Raw genomic sequence first — 14,608 nt, forward strand, 5'->3', positions numbered from 1 at the left:
CAGGTTGCTATATATATTGCAGGAATAACAAGTGACTAGAAACGCTGCCGAAACTGTATTGGATCCTATACTTGCGGCCCGAAACAAGATTCTGTCGATCTTGCGTTCCTGTTTTTTTAGGATCATTATTCTAGAAACAGCTGAATCGCTGGCTTGCTGAAAAGTGGATATTTCGAGGTAGATTGCAGGTAAGTTTTTGGACCTACTTAGGTAAAGGCCAAAAAGAAGTCAGCCATCCCGGAGTGCTATATATCCCTGTATTATGCGCAGCAATGAATTACAATTCGCAGGCTTCCACAATACCACAGTGTGCAATTTCGAACTCCAATTAAAAAGACCAACACGAAAATCGCTCATGAACTATTTTGAACGCGGGAATGCGACTCATGGGTGCAAATACAATATAATTTAGAGAAGGGGAACGGGAATCTGCTCGTCTCGAAATACAACGTCACCAGCATGAAATGAGATCTCAATAAAAGAGCGTTCAATTCATTTTCAGTTCAATTTTCAATTCAATTCATTGAACGCTCTCTTATTTGAGATCTCATTTCATGCTGGTGACGTCATATTTCGAGAAACGATTGTTGATATAATATGTTCTTTCCTTGCTGACGATTACCCGTGACGAGCGTCAACCGAAAATATTCTGGTTCTAGCCCAGTGGTTCCCAACCGGGGGGAATTCCCCCCTTGGGGGGAATTTTGAAATTTTTAGGGGGGAATATGGCTTTGGCATTGTATCGGAAGATACATTGGGTTCACAAGGTTTTTAGATTTTTATGGTATAGAACTGTTGAATAGAAATTAGTTCTTTACAATTGTATGTTTCTTGTGGCGGATTTCAAGCTAGGTGGATGTTTAAATGCCTTCCGTATATATTACACCCCCTGATAAAGTGAGGCTCACGATACGATTTCGTTGGGTCCGCGACAGCCTTTCGATCAAATTGCTACTAAGCAGGAAAACGTCAAGCCGAATTCAGCACAAGGCCACTAGTGAAATTGTTCAACTTTTTAAGCCAACATATGAGCTAACGTGAAAAATATACCGTACCAAATTCATCGATTCAACTCAAGTCCATAGCCAGCGGACTTGGTGATTTATTCTTCGTCAGCAGCTACCCGACCGGTAAAAAACAGGTCAAATTTGACTGTACTTTACCAAAGTTTAGTGCGGTCCGCATTCGCAATAGTTCGGACATATCTGAATATGTTTGGCCATTAATTGCTCAGTCAACAAATGTTTGCGCGTTAAAAAGCACATTTTTTAGTCACAGTCAACTTTTTCATAGGGGGGGAATTTTAGCTCAAATATCGGCCAAGGGGGGGCACGAGACGAAAAAGGTTGGGAACCACTGGTCTAGCCCAAACCGGACAGCGTATTCGGCTTCTGACTGTTGCTTGAGCAGAGTATAAAACGGGTTCATATGCTTGCTATCGATATCAGGCCTACGACATTAATATGTTATACAGTAGCCGGCGCCCCAATCGCACGGATTTGGTTTTCATGACACAATAATGACTGGAGACCGTAAGCCCGCTAATTTATTTCACATTAGACAATGATGTAATCTTAATAGTTATTTCAGTGATTGGTTGAATAAGCATCAATCGCTGACTACTTACATGCAGTGCATTTCGTTCTTGATGTTGTGTGATTGCGGGTCAAGGTCACAGCAGAGAGTCTCTAATTATTCAAAAACGGAGAGCTGAATATTTCAAGCAAACTTTTGTAACAAAGCAAGTAAAACTGTAATGTATGGAGGGGAAAAGTTCACAGCGCAGAACCTACCAAGGTTCGTTTGTGGACGATAACATATAAATTTCAGGAATTCACACACAGAACGCGAACGTCAACCTCTTGTTCACACCATCCTTACCAACTATCATTATGTCCAAAAGCATGTCCAGTTTTTCACCTTAGTCAATATTCCAGCAATTGATACTAAATATATGCTAGACTCTGTTTGTGCGCTGTGTTTTTTGTGAATTGCAATATCCTGCGAGAATTTTCAGTTATCAATTTCTGATAATACAGGGATGAAGCAATATATTGTCGTAATAGCCTTACCGAGCTATGTCGTCATTACAGATTGCCGCTAAGCCAAGGGCGGGCAACTTCTCCGGTTGACGGGCCGGATATGGGGAAATAAAGTACTTGACGGTCGGGTTCCTGCATCGATACTCGTATTTAGCCACCGACACTGAGATTGGTCGTGTTTAATGTAAACTTAAGTTTAAAAATCACTATTATTTGTGTCTGAAAAAAGAATGAATAACCAACAGCCACTATGATTTGGCATAGTGAGCAAATAGTAGGGAATTGCGGCAAACTGGGACCACGGGCCGTTGCGCGCGCCTGGTGCAATGTATTGTATACGAACGAGGGTTCGGGATATATTTCAAATTTACCAAGATATCAATTCATACGGGTTGAGAACATGCGTAAATTCCGGTAATGCAAGCCTTCTCGTGTCGACGAACTTACGAGTAAGCTCCAAACAGTCACACATGCACGCTAAAGAATAACCTACAGTCATGATAATTTGACGTAATAAGCATTAAGCAAGAAGATTGCGAAATACTGTGGCCGTAGGCCACATTATTATGTACGACCAGAAACTCTCTGTGGGCCGCTCAAAATGGTCCGGCCCGCAGGCCGTATGTTTTCCGTCACTGCTCTAAGCTTATACATACTGTCTCGTTGAACAGTTCAACATTCATTGAGATTTGACGCATGACTGAGTGTAAGGCTTCAGTGTTTCAAGCGTAAACAACGTTCAGCTTTTACCGACAATTAGTAACACCTCAAGCAACTCGATAATTGGATGTAGGGAGCCCAGATGCCCTATTGCTTTTTATTCTTAATGTGCCATTTGATGCGTGGAATCAAATATTCAAGTCTACGGCAGTATCTTTTTCAGGTATTTTAGGCAATCTGGCAACCATTGATGAATTATTCCATCGGCTTACTTGAAACAATGACAATAGAAAGTAATACAAAATCTTTGTGTCAATATCATGTTTATGGTCGATCGTTTGAAAGTCAAGAATATGCTTTATTGAGATAAACTTCTGCTGTCCTAATCATCTTGTGAGTCATCAATAAAAAATGCTCTGGTCATTCTAGCGGTCTTCCAATCCACACAAAAACATGCAGCTGAATGATTTCCCTAAATGATTGAGTTTTATCTCTCCGTTTCAGGATCGCGTGTCCAAAGTTTTATTGTGCGCTGTGGTAAAATCGCGACATACATGTCACTGCAATGAGCTGTATTTATTTTTCAGCCTCGATTACGCTGGCAACGATTGTTCATATAACCAGTGGTTCTCATCCTTTTCGGCCTTGCGGCACCCTCTCATGGGAGAAAATGGTTTGCAGCACCCAAGAACTAGCTCCAGTATACCCAAATTGGTGAGTAGCGTAATGTTGCACGTTACACCGGTGCAATACTATTTCGTCGCGCGTTCGATTCTGATCGGTGTCAACTTCTGATTTCGCTCCAGAGTGTTGTAGGCTTATCTAGGCTCATCCTCGCTGTCGGTCTGTTGTGAATCGGTGTCTCACAAAAGGTTTGGAGCGAAAGTGAGTCGTGCTCTAAGTTATGGCATCTCAAGAATTAGCGTTCCGGTGTAAAATGACCATACAGGTAGAAATACCAGGAACACTATACATAAACGACGAGAATACCCTGAGTGCAAGTTATACAAGATGCTGACCAAAAGAATACATTGATGAAAGGTCTTCATGGTTCAGCCACAGGCTTAAAAGGGGTGTCTATAGAAAAAGGTCCCCACCTTGGACCAATATCAAGATCTAATTGCTCGGGTAGTGACCATTAGTTTAGTAAGATTTACTCACATAGCATATGCAAATATATGTGGATAAGTGGTCGTTTCGTCGCGAAGGCGGTGGAAGCTCCGGTTTGATTCTCAGCAGTAGCAAGTTGCGAAGCTTGAGAGTTTTATCTGAGACTCTCCAGCCCTATGTCGCTGTGCTCACAACATTCTTTCAAAATATAATCCCCGAGAAAGTTCCGATCAATGATGAATAAAACTTGCGAGGAAGTCTACGAAAGAAAGATAAAGATCGAACACTGACAGCATGAGGCTCAGGGGGATGCCAGATTGAGAGACCGTACTTCGTCGCTTCGACATCCTTCTATAGTCGTTCACTATATGACATTGTACGTTGTGTGTAGGAGTAAGTAAAGAAAAAGAACCACCGATTATGTCAAGCTCAGAATTTTTGATTCCATAATTTTTGTTGTACGTCGACCTTGTTTACCACATTCGCTCGCGAGACCCCTGAGAAGCCCAGTCGGGATACTAGCGTTCCGCGGCAGCTCGGTTGAGAACCACTGACTCAAACCAGCGAGATTCAGCGCAATGCACGGTATCCCTAGGCCACGAAAGGCACTTGTCTCTGTGATATTTCCCATAATATACATTCTCTGAATGGTCGATACTTGCTGAGAACAGCATATTAGGTTGTATAAGATCGCGTATGGATATTGGGTATGCGTCATCAGTATTATATTTGAAGCAGTTAACGGCACAGTATAGGCCTATCTTGCACTGTTTTGGAAATGATTAGGCGTCGAGCGTCGGAAAGTTTTCATTTTTTCGGGAAGGTATTACAATATAAGTTGATTGCGATGTCGATTATTGGTAACGAGTTGTGTGTTGGATTTCGATATCCTTCAGTGTAAAGCTGTTAGTTTTCATCACGCCTTCGCTATCACCAAACGCCGCTTAGCATGGATTTGCTATGCCTTGAGTTGCCACAGAAGAATCCAGAGCAGATACGGCAAACTGCAAAATATAAATGAAATATATTACTGACGCTCTCGCAAACACTTTGCAATACCACGCTATTGACTTGAAGAGGATAGGTTTCAGAATTTGAAATTTATTTCGAACATGCAGGAAAAAGTGGTATTTACAAACACAAGACATCAAATGGTGAAGATCCACCTGTCTAGCAGTGTTTTAGTGCACAAATATACGTGTGTAACAGTATACATCGCTATCACATAAAATCAGATATAGATAATAGGGATGGTGTGAACCTCTGAAAGGTTCAGGTTCGTGTGAACGCGAACCTTTTTGAAAGGTTCTGTGTGAACACGAACGTGAACCTCGTGACGTCACGTGACGTCATATTGCTAATTCCAACCCTTTCTTTCAATGAAGTGATAGCCTAATATGCCCTATATTAATGTACACGATACCTAGCGAAGATTCGGCCCACATAATGCCAAAATGCTGAAGTACATATCGGCGTTTTAAACGTCGCTAAATGTATCAACCGCGGTAATCGAAGGATATAATAATTGCATAAAATCAGTACATTCCGTCGCTTTGCCAACAATTTCGACGAGGACTTACCAAGGAATATAAGCTTACGCCTTAACGGTCTTAGCCAGACCGGACAATGTGTTCGGAGTCTGAGTATTGCTACATTGATATTGAGCAGAGTGTACAACGGGTTTCTATACTCGCTACCGATACCACAAACAACAAGTTATGCAGCAGTAGCACGCACCTTAATCGCACGGATTTGGTTTTAATGATACAGTAAAGATACGAAGTCAAGATTGACCCAGTACGACCGTTCGATTTTTTACATCAGAAGACGATATCAATGTCATTGATTGGTTGACTAAGCATCATTCGCTGACTACGTATATCGATTGCGGGTCAGGCTCACAGCAGAGAGTCACTAAATATTCACCAACGGAAAGCTAGATATTCCGAGAAAATTTTTGCAACAAAGCAAGTAAAACTTTTACGGTTGTCGAGGTGCATGGTGCATGCTCGTTTAGTGTTGATTTTTTATGCTGCCAGCACCATGCATGGAGTGGCCCGCAGTTGAAATGCAATAAATTTGACCCAAAGATCTTATAATGGAGTGAAAATTACAATTTACCAAAAGGTTCACAGTGCAGAACCTACCAAGGTTCTGTTGTGAACGCGAACCTCTGAATTTCCGAGGTTCACACACAGAACGCGAACGTGAACCTCACGTTCACACCATCCCTAATAGATAATTCGTGGTTTTTGACGATGGATCGAAATTTTGTCATCATTTAGTTTGGATGCAATAGTATTTTGAGATCGAAAAATGATATTCGTTCATTTTAGGCCTACCATATTCATTCTTTTAGGAGGATTTTCCAAATACCTCTGTGGTCCACCTCAAAATACTACTGTGGCCCACCAGTGGGCCATGGACCACTGGTTAAGAACCACTAGCTTAATCTAAAGCTTGGTAAAGGTTAAGATTAGTCACGTCATTGAATAAAATACAGTATCCTATCCTATTGCAGTATTTGCGCAGCTTGGGTGGGATAATGCCATCGATTTAAATGGAAATATTATTACTATTTTTGTTATCATATACCCATGTGACGAATATCGAGCCGGCACTACGTTACTTCATCCGCCAACGATATTGGCCTATATAGCAATTCTTACCTCAACGGTCGAATATCACAAAATTTGAAAACAAAGCCGCTGTACAAGAGTTTCATTACTAGTCGAATTTTAGCAGTTGGCATAACTGATCCTACCTTGAGCGAAATGGAAATTATGGAAACGTAATTATTGACTCATTAAATGATAAAAAGATATGAGTGAGCATACATATTGAGTTGGAAATATGTTGGAATTGGGCAATGTATGGAAGAATGATACATAATCTTCCACACATTGTGTGGCAGCTAGTCCTATACGGAAACTGGGGGGTCGCGATCCACCTAAAATTATGTACTTTAACAATGATTTACCATTTGTAGACACACAGCAATTAATATATAACGAAATTCCAGATAAAATCGTATTATCATTTGTGTTTACGTTTATAAATGCCTAGACAGAAAAATTCGCGACAAAAATCTCGAAATTGTAGGCCCTTGCCCAAGGGTTCCCTCTAATTTTTGACGAGTCTGCGCACACTCAGCAACTCACTGCGCAGACCCTTGGACAACAGTGCGTAACGACTAAAAAATGTTCACCACTTCGGATTTTTTGTGCGCAACTTAGATTTTCTGTGCGCAGAGACCGTCTCAGCACTGCGCATTTGTGCACGTGTGCAGCTTAGAGGGGACATTGCCCTTGCCCCATGCACTACCAAATCTTGTCACGAGCCGCCACTGCATGCAATAATGGATTTTGTACGACAGAGCTAAACAAACAAACACTCACTTTTTCTTTCTCCTCTCGTTCCATATATTCTGCAACGTGATGTTTTTCTCGACAAAGCACAATAATGATTTTTGCATCGGTCTTCAATAAATCTGAGAATTCGCGTCACTATTGAAACGCAAAAATCCGAAGTTGAATAAACTTTCACGACTGTGATGATTATGGTGACGCATATTTCGATGATTTTATCAGTGTGAATATTATTCAACATGGGCCTACATCTCGCTTTATTGACAAGGGTGCCACTGGTTTAAATTGTGGGCACCTGAAAAGATGTGCAATTAATCAATTATGCATCTTTTCTGGAATAACTGGATCCGCGGAACGGCTTTACATACCATGTTTATCGTATAATTGTATATTCAATCATTCTGGAAACCAGTATTTAACATTCCGACGTATTTTAAATTGATGATACATATATATATACACCAATATTTACTCTATAACCTCAAGTCAACGAAGTAGCCAATGATTACACTGAAGTAGGTGTATAGAGAATCCGAAAATACGATGCAATGTTTTTGTATACAAGTTGGTGGGTTAAGATGCTTTCCACACAGGATTTCCAAAAAATAGCCAGTATTATAGACACTTCTGAAATGGTATGTTCCGTCGCCGGTACAGTGGTTTTACTTCAAAAAAGAGACGTTTTCCTTGGCGCAGCATATTACTCAGATGTGACCATTAGGACTACATGATCCATTTCTGCCGAAACCCCTCCTAAATTGACCTTCAATATAAGATCGACAGCTGCCTAAGGTTAAGTCTGGAGTCCATCACTTATTTTGATACTCTCTATGAATGCAAATGTGCAGTCTATAACAGGGTTGGTATCAAGTCACTACCGTCGAGTCCCAAGTCCATTCAATCGATTTTTAGAGGAGACTCGCGTTAAGTGAAGTGAAGTCACGTCGAGTCAAGTCACGAGTCAAGTCACAAAGTCATGTCGAATTTTCGAAGTTCGAGGTATGATACAAGCCATTGCATTTCAAAAAATCATTGAATGCAGAATGATCCAATCGAGTAACGAATATCGAGTTGGTTACACTTTCAACGGGGTGTTGTATGGCTCACATGCAGGCAGTATCAACAGAGCAGAGGTGGTCAAAGTAGTCAAGAAAGCTACTCAAGTAGAAGTAGAAGTAGCGACGAAAAAATCTACTCAAGTACGAGTAGAAGTATTTCTTTCATAAGTAACCTAAAACTACTTGAAGTAGAAGTAGAATTGACTGACTTTAAATCTATTCAAGTAAGTAAGTAGTTGTGAAAACGATCGTAATTAGTTCACATGGACTGATAAAAGCTGCAAATAGAGCTATGCGGAAGATTTAGAGAGCTTGATTCATATTGATGCATCCCAGGAGGTGTCAATTTTTGATAGAATAAGCAGTCGTCCACATCATGGGATGAATGTAAGGCATTAAAACGCATGCTTTTATACTTCAACATGTATGTTCTCCAGACAAAGGAACTGCAACTATAATTAGAACTCAACGTATAATACTCGTAATTGAAAGAAAAATACAAATACTACTTCTAAAAAGCGGAAAATATATTTCATATCTTTTGTCCAGAAACTTTCAACGGTTGTCTGCTAAAACAGGTATAACGTTAAAAAAGTCCATGTCCGGATTAGGACATGTCATGGGCTGCTAGGTATGATAAGTAATTGCTGGATTGCGATTAACGGCAGTTTCAAACGTTATGGGGGAATAGTTTCTGTGATGAAATATTTGATATAGGTGACAATGCGGTGTGAACGGAACCACGCAACCCGGTATCTAAATTATATTCGGCGACACTTTCGATAAAACATATTTGTCCCTCCATATCTACTGTGCGCGAAGAGCAACGATAATTCTGGGTATTACATGGCTTTTATGAAAACTAAATGTTGGTACTACGTGAAGACAGCCTCAAAATTCCTTAGGCCATCTTTCTTATTGGAGGATTAAACCACTTCTACTTGACAAACTGAAAATAGCGAAAACTCAGCAAGTAGTTCACAAAATATTACGTAGTAAAAGTAGAAGTAGTGAGAAAAAAGATCTACTTGAGTAAGTACCAGAAGTAGAGGAAAACTACTTGGGTATTTCGAGAAAATAGAAGTACTTCGTTACTGACCGCCTCTGCTACGGAGCCACGCTGGCAAATGTCTGCCACGTGTGGCTAGATTGCGTAGTGATACGTTCTGCAGCTGCGGCACCAATGGGTTGCGGGTTTGAGTCCGTGTTCGACTCCAGGATTCTTACCTGAGTGTCGGATGTTTATCTAGGCTCCTCGTCGCCACGTGATCCGCGTAAGCAGTGTCTTAAAAAAGCCTAGCAGTGGGCCGTGCTACAAGTCGGTAAATACGGAAACAAAGAATAATGGTCTGGTGTAAAATGACAAATGTAGTCGAATCACCTTTCATATCCAACAACAACAGCATCAGCAAGACATGATATAATATGAAACCTCGGAAAGTTCAAACAAATTGATATGATGCGATACATAAACCACTACTACTAGTTGTCGAGTTATATAAATGTAAAAACTAATATATCAGTCCGATTTAAATGATGAAATAGTTTCGTTAAGATCAGCACTGAGCTGGGAGACACAGCTATATGCATTGAATACTGATAGTTTACGACAACGTATGCTACAGTAACTACGTATTGGGTCATTTAGTCAATATATTTGCGACTGAACGACGGAGACCGAGTAAATCCAGGCTGCGCAATCGTTGAACGACTCGTTGCTCCCACAGATATTACCAGAGTGTCGAGAGCATGTAAACACGTACAGGAACAAGGACATTTTAATGTAGTTTCATGAGCGTACAAAATTACGAAGCCTAATGTTCCCATTGAATGAGGCAATTATGCACTTTGGGCAAGCAGTATTTCGTAATTTCACTTTTAGTCTAGGCCCGCCTAGAACAGTGGTCCCCAACCTTTTTACCGTCATTCCACACTTTTGATTTTTTTTCGTGTCGTCATTCCCCACCCTAAATCCCTCCATCCAACCTCTAATATTGCTCCCCCAAATAACGTTTGGTAACGCTGTGTTTCGTAAGAACTTTCTGTTGGTGGAAGTTAAGACGACCCAGAATCGACAGTAACGACCCGTGCGAATTAAACCAGTGCTTGCGGCAGTTGCTCATAATTTTCATTCATAGGAACTCGATTCGAGAGTTCAATTACGAAGTTCTAACCATGTAACACCATCTTCCGCAAAATTTTACAAGTGTTAGGTCAACCACATGGTATTAAATAGCACTAAAACAGTGCGCATATTGTAGATACGTGATCGAATGCATAAATTTATAATCGGGTTGAACCTTTCTAGCAAAATGGCGAAAGGCATGTGCAATCATTAAACAGCCGCAATCGAATGCTCAAAGAGCTGCAGTTTGCCCACACCTGGTATATATACTACATGTAATTATTTTGCAGGTTCGTCTGTTCCCCACCAGAAACTTCCGAATTCCCCAGTATTGGGGAATTCCCCACTGGTTGGAAACCACTGATCCAGAAGTTTCCAAAATAGTTCGCGAATTGCAGCAATAATTTACCGCGCTAGTACCCATAAGCTGATATATGGATATGCATACTGGTTGCTGTTTATTGCAAGGTGTAGGCCAGTGGTCGGGAACCTTTGGTTCTTTTGGGTAAAATGTATGGCTCTTTGACAAATTTTCTTTTTTGTATCTAATTTATTAATATTGCAGCAACTTGTTAGTAAATTTTCATCAGGGTCAGATTAATTGTTCTCGTGGCTGTATATATGACTCTGAGAGGTCAACACAGTGGCGTATCGAGGGATAGGGAGACGAGCCACCTTTGCAAAATCCTCAAATTCCAGTTGCTTTCGAGCCGGCGACCAATACCACTCGCGAGTTAGATGAACCCGGTATCAAGCGCCTCGAAATTTCGGATTGCACGTACGTTGGTTGATCAAATGATCAGAGAGAATAGCAGACATCGCGACGCCGGTATGACAATGCAGTTTTCAAATACACATTGTCTTCTTGATCTACGGCGAGAAATGAGCTGCCGTGGAAGTGACATTCACAATTATAAATGCAAATTACGAACAACGTCATAGCTGTCAGTAGTCATCGTTCATGTTCTTGATCAGTAAGTAGCTTTGCAGTACCGGTGGTTAAATGTAAGCGTGTTGCGCAACGTTATGTTATCGCCGAATAATTTGAGAATTGAGAAGTCGATCAAGATTTAGATTTTCGGGATCAGCGCGACAGATACATCCGATGCTTATACATTTGAAGCAATTTATGATGAATTGCGTCATCACAGGCGAGACTAGATATGTGGCCTCACCTATGTGACCCGTGTGAGTCTCACATGTGCCTTACCTCTCCTTTATTTTCAAACAATAAACATGGAAATTGTGTAATGCTGGGTGCAAAAATGTTCAAAATCTAGTCATTCATAAACATCGATAGAAAATACAAATATTTATTGAAGGTTTCACAATTTTTTTTCACACATCCTGACGACAGATGATGCACTTCACCACTTGTGTTCTCTGACCCTACGTCACTGACACATCACACCTCACATTGGGAAATGTACTGCTGTAGCGACCATGTTAGGCTCCATCTACGCATGTGATCATGTGTCCTCAAATTAAAAAGGAGCATCAAGACGAGCCTACGATCTCGTATAACTGATGGAAGTGGATTCCAGTGACGTGCGGTCAGGGGAGGCAAGTGAGTCAGTGCCTCACCTGTCACCAGGACGAGTAAAGGAAAATTGTCACACCTTCAATGAATATTGATCTTTACGATCGCTCTTCATGAATACCTAAATTCCATCCTACATCATCAATTTTCATAATTATTGGTCGAAAATTAATCGCGAAAGGAGAGGTGAGGCTCAGGTGAGGTACGAACTGGTCGTGTCTCACCTGCGACAATGCAATTCATCATGAACAGCTCAGAATTCGTGATAACTGGTAATAATCAAATGCTATTTTCGCACCGATTCTGGAACTCCGAATATTTAATATCTTAAAGCACCGGAACCCCCTTTAAATCCCCAAGGAATGTGAAATTCGGCTTCATTACGGACAATGGAAGCGCATAGAAACAATAGCCAGTGAAGGCATAATCGAATCTGCCTGACTCACTATTCGCGAGCAATCGCACAATCGCAGCTCGGTGAAACGTGCTATCGATTTCGGAAACCGACCGTGTTGTGTGGATTGTAAGTAGCGACGGCCAATATGTAATGTGGAGCAAATACCTTCCGCACTAATGCAGCTGTTATGTGTTTTCCATCCATACAGCTACCTTGAATTGTGGTATGTGATAGCTACTCACGTAGCCTGCGTTGTCGTGGTATGTGCCTCACCAGACTTGAACCTCACCGCACGTCACTGGTAGATTCACACTCTAACTGTTGTCTACATTTGTTGTTGATGATAATTAATTTCGAACAACATCATATGGCTCACTGTAATACGATTAAAAAGATATAACTTGCAAAAGATCTATGTTACTTAAGTTTCGCATGCTCAAATAAGGCAGTAGTACCAGTAACCCCCACTACGACTCTCATGTAGTGAGTTCGAATTAGTGCTACGGTGACGTCATCAATTTTCCATGGTGACGTAACAGTGGATTAACATGTATGGTTCTTTGGAGTTAAAATGGAAAATATAGGGCCAATATAAAAAGGTTCCGGGCCCCTGGTGTAGGCCTATATCCAACTCGCGATTCCTGATCCACCTACTCACCCGATCGTCGAGAAGAAACAGCGGTCACATCATAACAAGCGTAGTGAAAAACCAGCAGCAAAAGTAAACACCAAACGGTTGTGGTCTTCATAACGTTTCCTCGCTCTGCGATTGCACACCTGACCGAAAAGACTTTAGCAGCTGTAATTATTTTATAAATGATGCATATGCATACGATATACGCTGTATGACACTGCTCTTATGACTCGGGTTCAAAATAGTCGATTTCAAACCAAGGAGCGACAAAACGGTGAGTTCACAACCGTGAGCATGAGCATCATATTAGCTAGACATCGAACAGCGAGTGCCATAATAGCGAGGATCAGAAATTGCGATTCATTCAAAATAGCGAGTATGATGATGCTGTGGCACTTGCTATATTGAATGCCTCGCTATATAGCGCTCTCCATTTTGACGCTTGACTGTTGCCATTTTACCTGGATTCCGGCACTCACATACCTGCCGTGATAGCAAGCGAATATTGAAATGTGGCCAACTATCTTCGTATGCATGAGTAATGAGCATGAGACATAGGGTACGAGGGATACTGCAACGATTCCAGCGATTTGACAATAAAAACAGCTTCCATTCACTGCTAATCTGATATTGTTGCGGAGCATATGGCGGAATGATCCGATGATGTTCTTATTAATATGCTATGATTCTATACAATTGAATTCCAACAAAATTAATATTTCTTATATTCGCAGATGTTGGAAGATACATGAAACCAACTTACCGAAATCTTTCTGTGTATTGATATGCTGTAGAATGAGAATAGGAACCGTTTCTTCTAGTATATATTATCATTGTTTTGCTCGCGTATTTCCTTTCGTCAATCCATTTTTTCTCCAACTGTACTCAGCATGAAATCTCACTCTGCAATGTGATTATACTTTGCCCACTCAATGTCCGCTTTGAAATCGCAGTAGCTGTTATGCAAACTTATTCTGATGGAGAAGACAAATCGTTCGAATATGTATTCTGAAAACAACATTCATTTGCGCAAGGTGCGGGACGGTCGGAAAATTCAACTTCTGTTATAGATTAGTTTATGCGATTGTCTTAATATGAAGGCGCAATCTAATAATGAATTCCAGGCCCTGTCACTATCCGTCCTAAGCGGCCACCAAATGACAATAAATCGACTATATTTATAGTTACCAATCGATATTATAGCTTCCCGAATGTCTCTGAGAGGGAACTGCACGGAATATGATATCTATCGCTACAAAATGACAATAGAATCAATCAACAATGTACCGCATGAATAATATTAGATTGACAAATGTTACCATAACTAACTTCAATCCGAAAGAAGTATTACTTGAGAAATTAGACTTTGCTTATACTGACCGCCAAGTACAGCAATGATATAGCAATATAGTACAGCAATTCTCTAAAGAATTGGATCATCAGCACTAGGGAGGGTGTGAACGTGAGGTTCACGTTTGCGTTCTGTGTGTGAACCTCGGAAATTTTGAGGTTCGCGTTCACAACAGAACCTTGGTAGGTTCTGCACTGTGAACCTTTTTCATATATTATAATTTTCACGTCATTATAACATCTTTGGTTCAAATTTATTGCATTTCAACTGCGGGCCACTTTATATGCATGGTGCTGGCAGCATAAACAATCAACACTAAACGA

The 14,608-nt window shown here is 40.8% G+C and overlaps 1 protein-coding gene across 2 annotated transcripts; it reads right to left on the reverse strand.

Annotated features, from left to right (window-relative positions):
- Window positions 1–4,515: 4,515 nt before the first annotated feature.
- On the reverse strand, window positions 4,516–14,194 carry LOC145433850 (uncharacterized). 2 transcript variants are annotated; one of them, XM_080311108.1, is made up of 4 exons: window positions 13,698–14,194; window positions 12,959–13,077; window positions 7,211–7,318; window positions 4,516–4,816 (listed from the first exon to the last, which is right to left on the reverse strand). In XM_080311108.1, the coding sequence occupies exons 1-4, from the start codon at window positions 13,766–13,768 to the stop codon at window positions 4,743–4,745; spliced, it is 372 nt and encodes a 123-aa protein (XP_080167234.1). In that variant the 5' UTR covers window positions 13,769–14,194; the 3' UTR covers window positions 4,516–4,742. The 2 variants fall into 2 exon arrangements, with proteins under 2 accessions (XP_080167234.1, XP_080167235.1); XM_080311109.1 differs by having other exon boundaries at window positions 12,959–13,099; window positions 13,698–14,166.
- Window positions 14,195–14,608: the final 414 nt, after the last annotated feature.

Source organism: Botryllus schlosseri, chromosome 2 (assembly GCF_051294905.1).
Source record: "Botryllus schlosseri isolate E-star chromosome 2, Bs_hap1, whole genome shotgun sequence".
NCBI classification, from domain to species: Eukaryota; Metazoa; Chordata; class Ascidiacea; order Stolidobranchia; family Styelidae; genus Botryllus; species Botryllus schlosseri.

Coding starts and splice junctions, on each gene's coding strand:
- LOC145433850 (XM_080311108.1), bottom strand. CDS start 13,768: ATGATAATATATACTAGAAGAAACGGTTCCTATTCTCATTCTACAGCA. Junction 13,078..13,697: donor CAATACACAGAAAGATTTCG/GTAAGTTGGTTT, acceptor CTTTTCGGTCAG/GTGTGCAATCGCAGAGCGAG. Junction 7,319..12,958: donor TGTTTCTTCTCGACGATCGG/GTGAGTAGGTGG, acceptor GCGTTTCAATAG/TGACGCGAATTCTCAGATTT.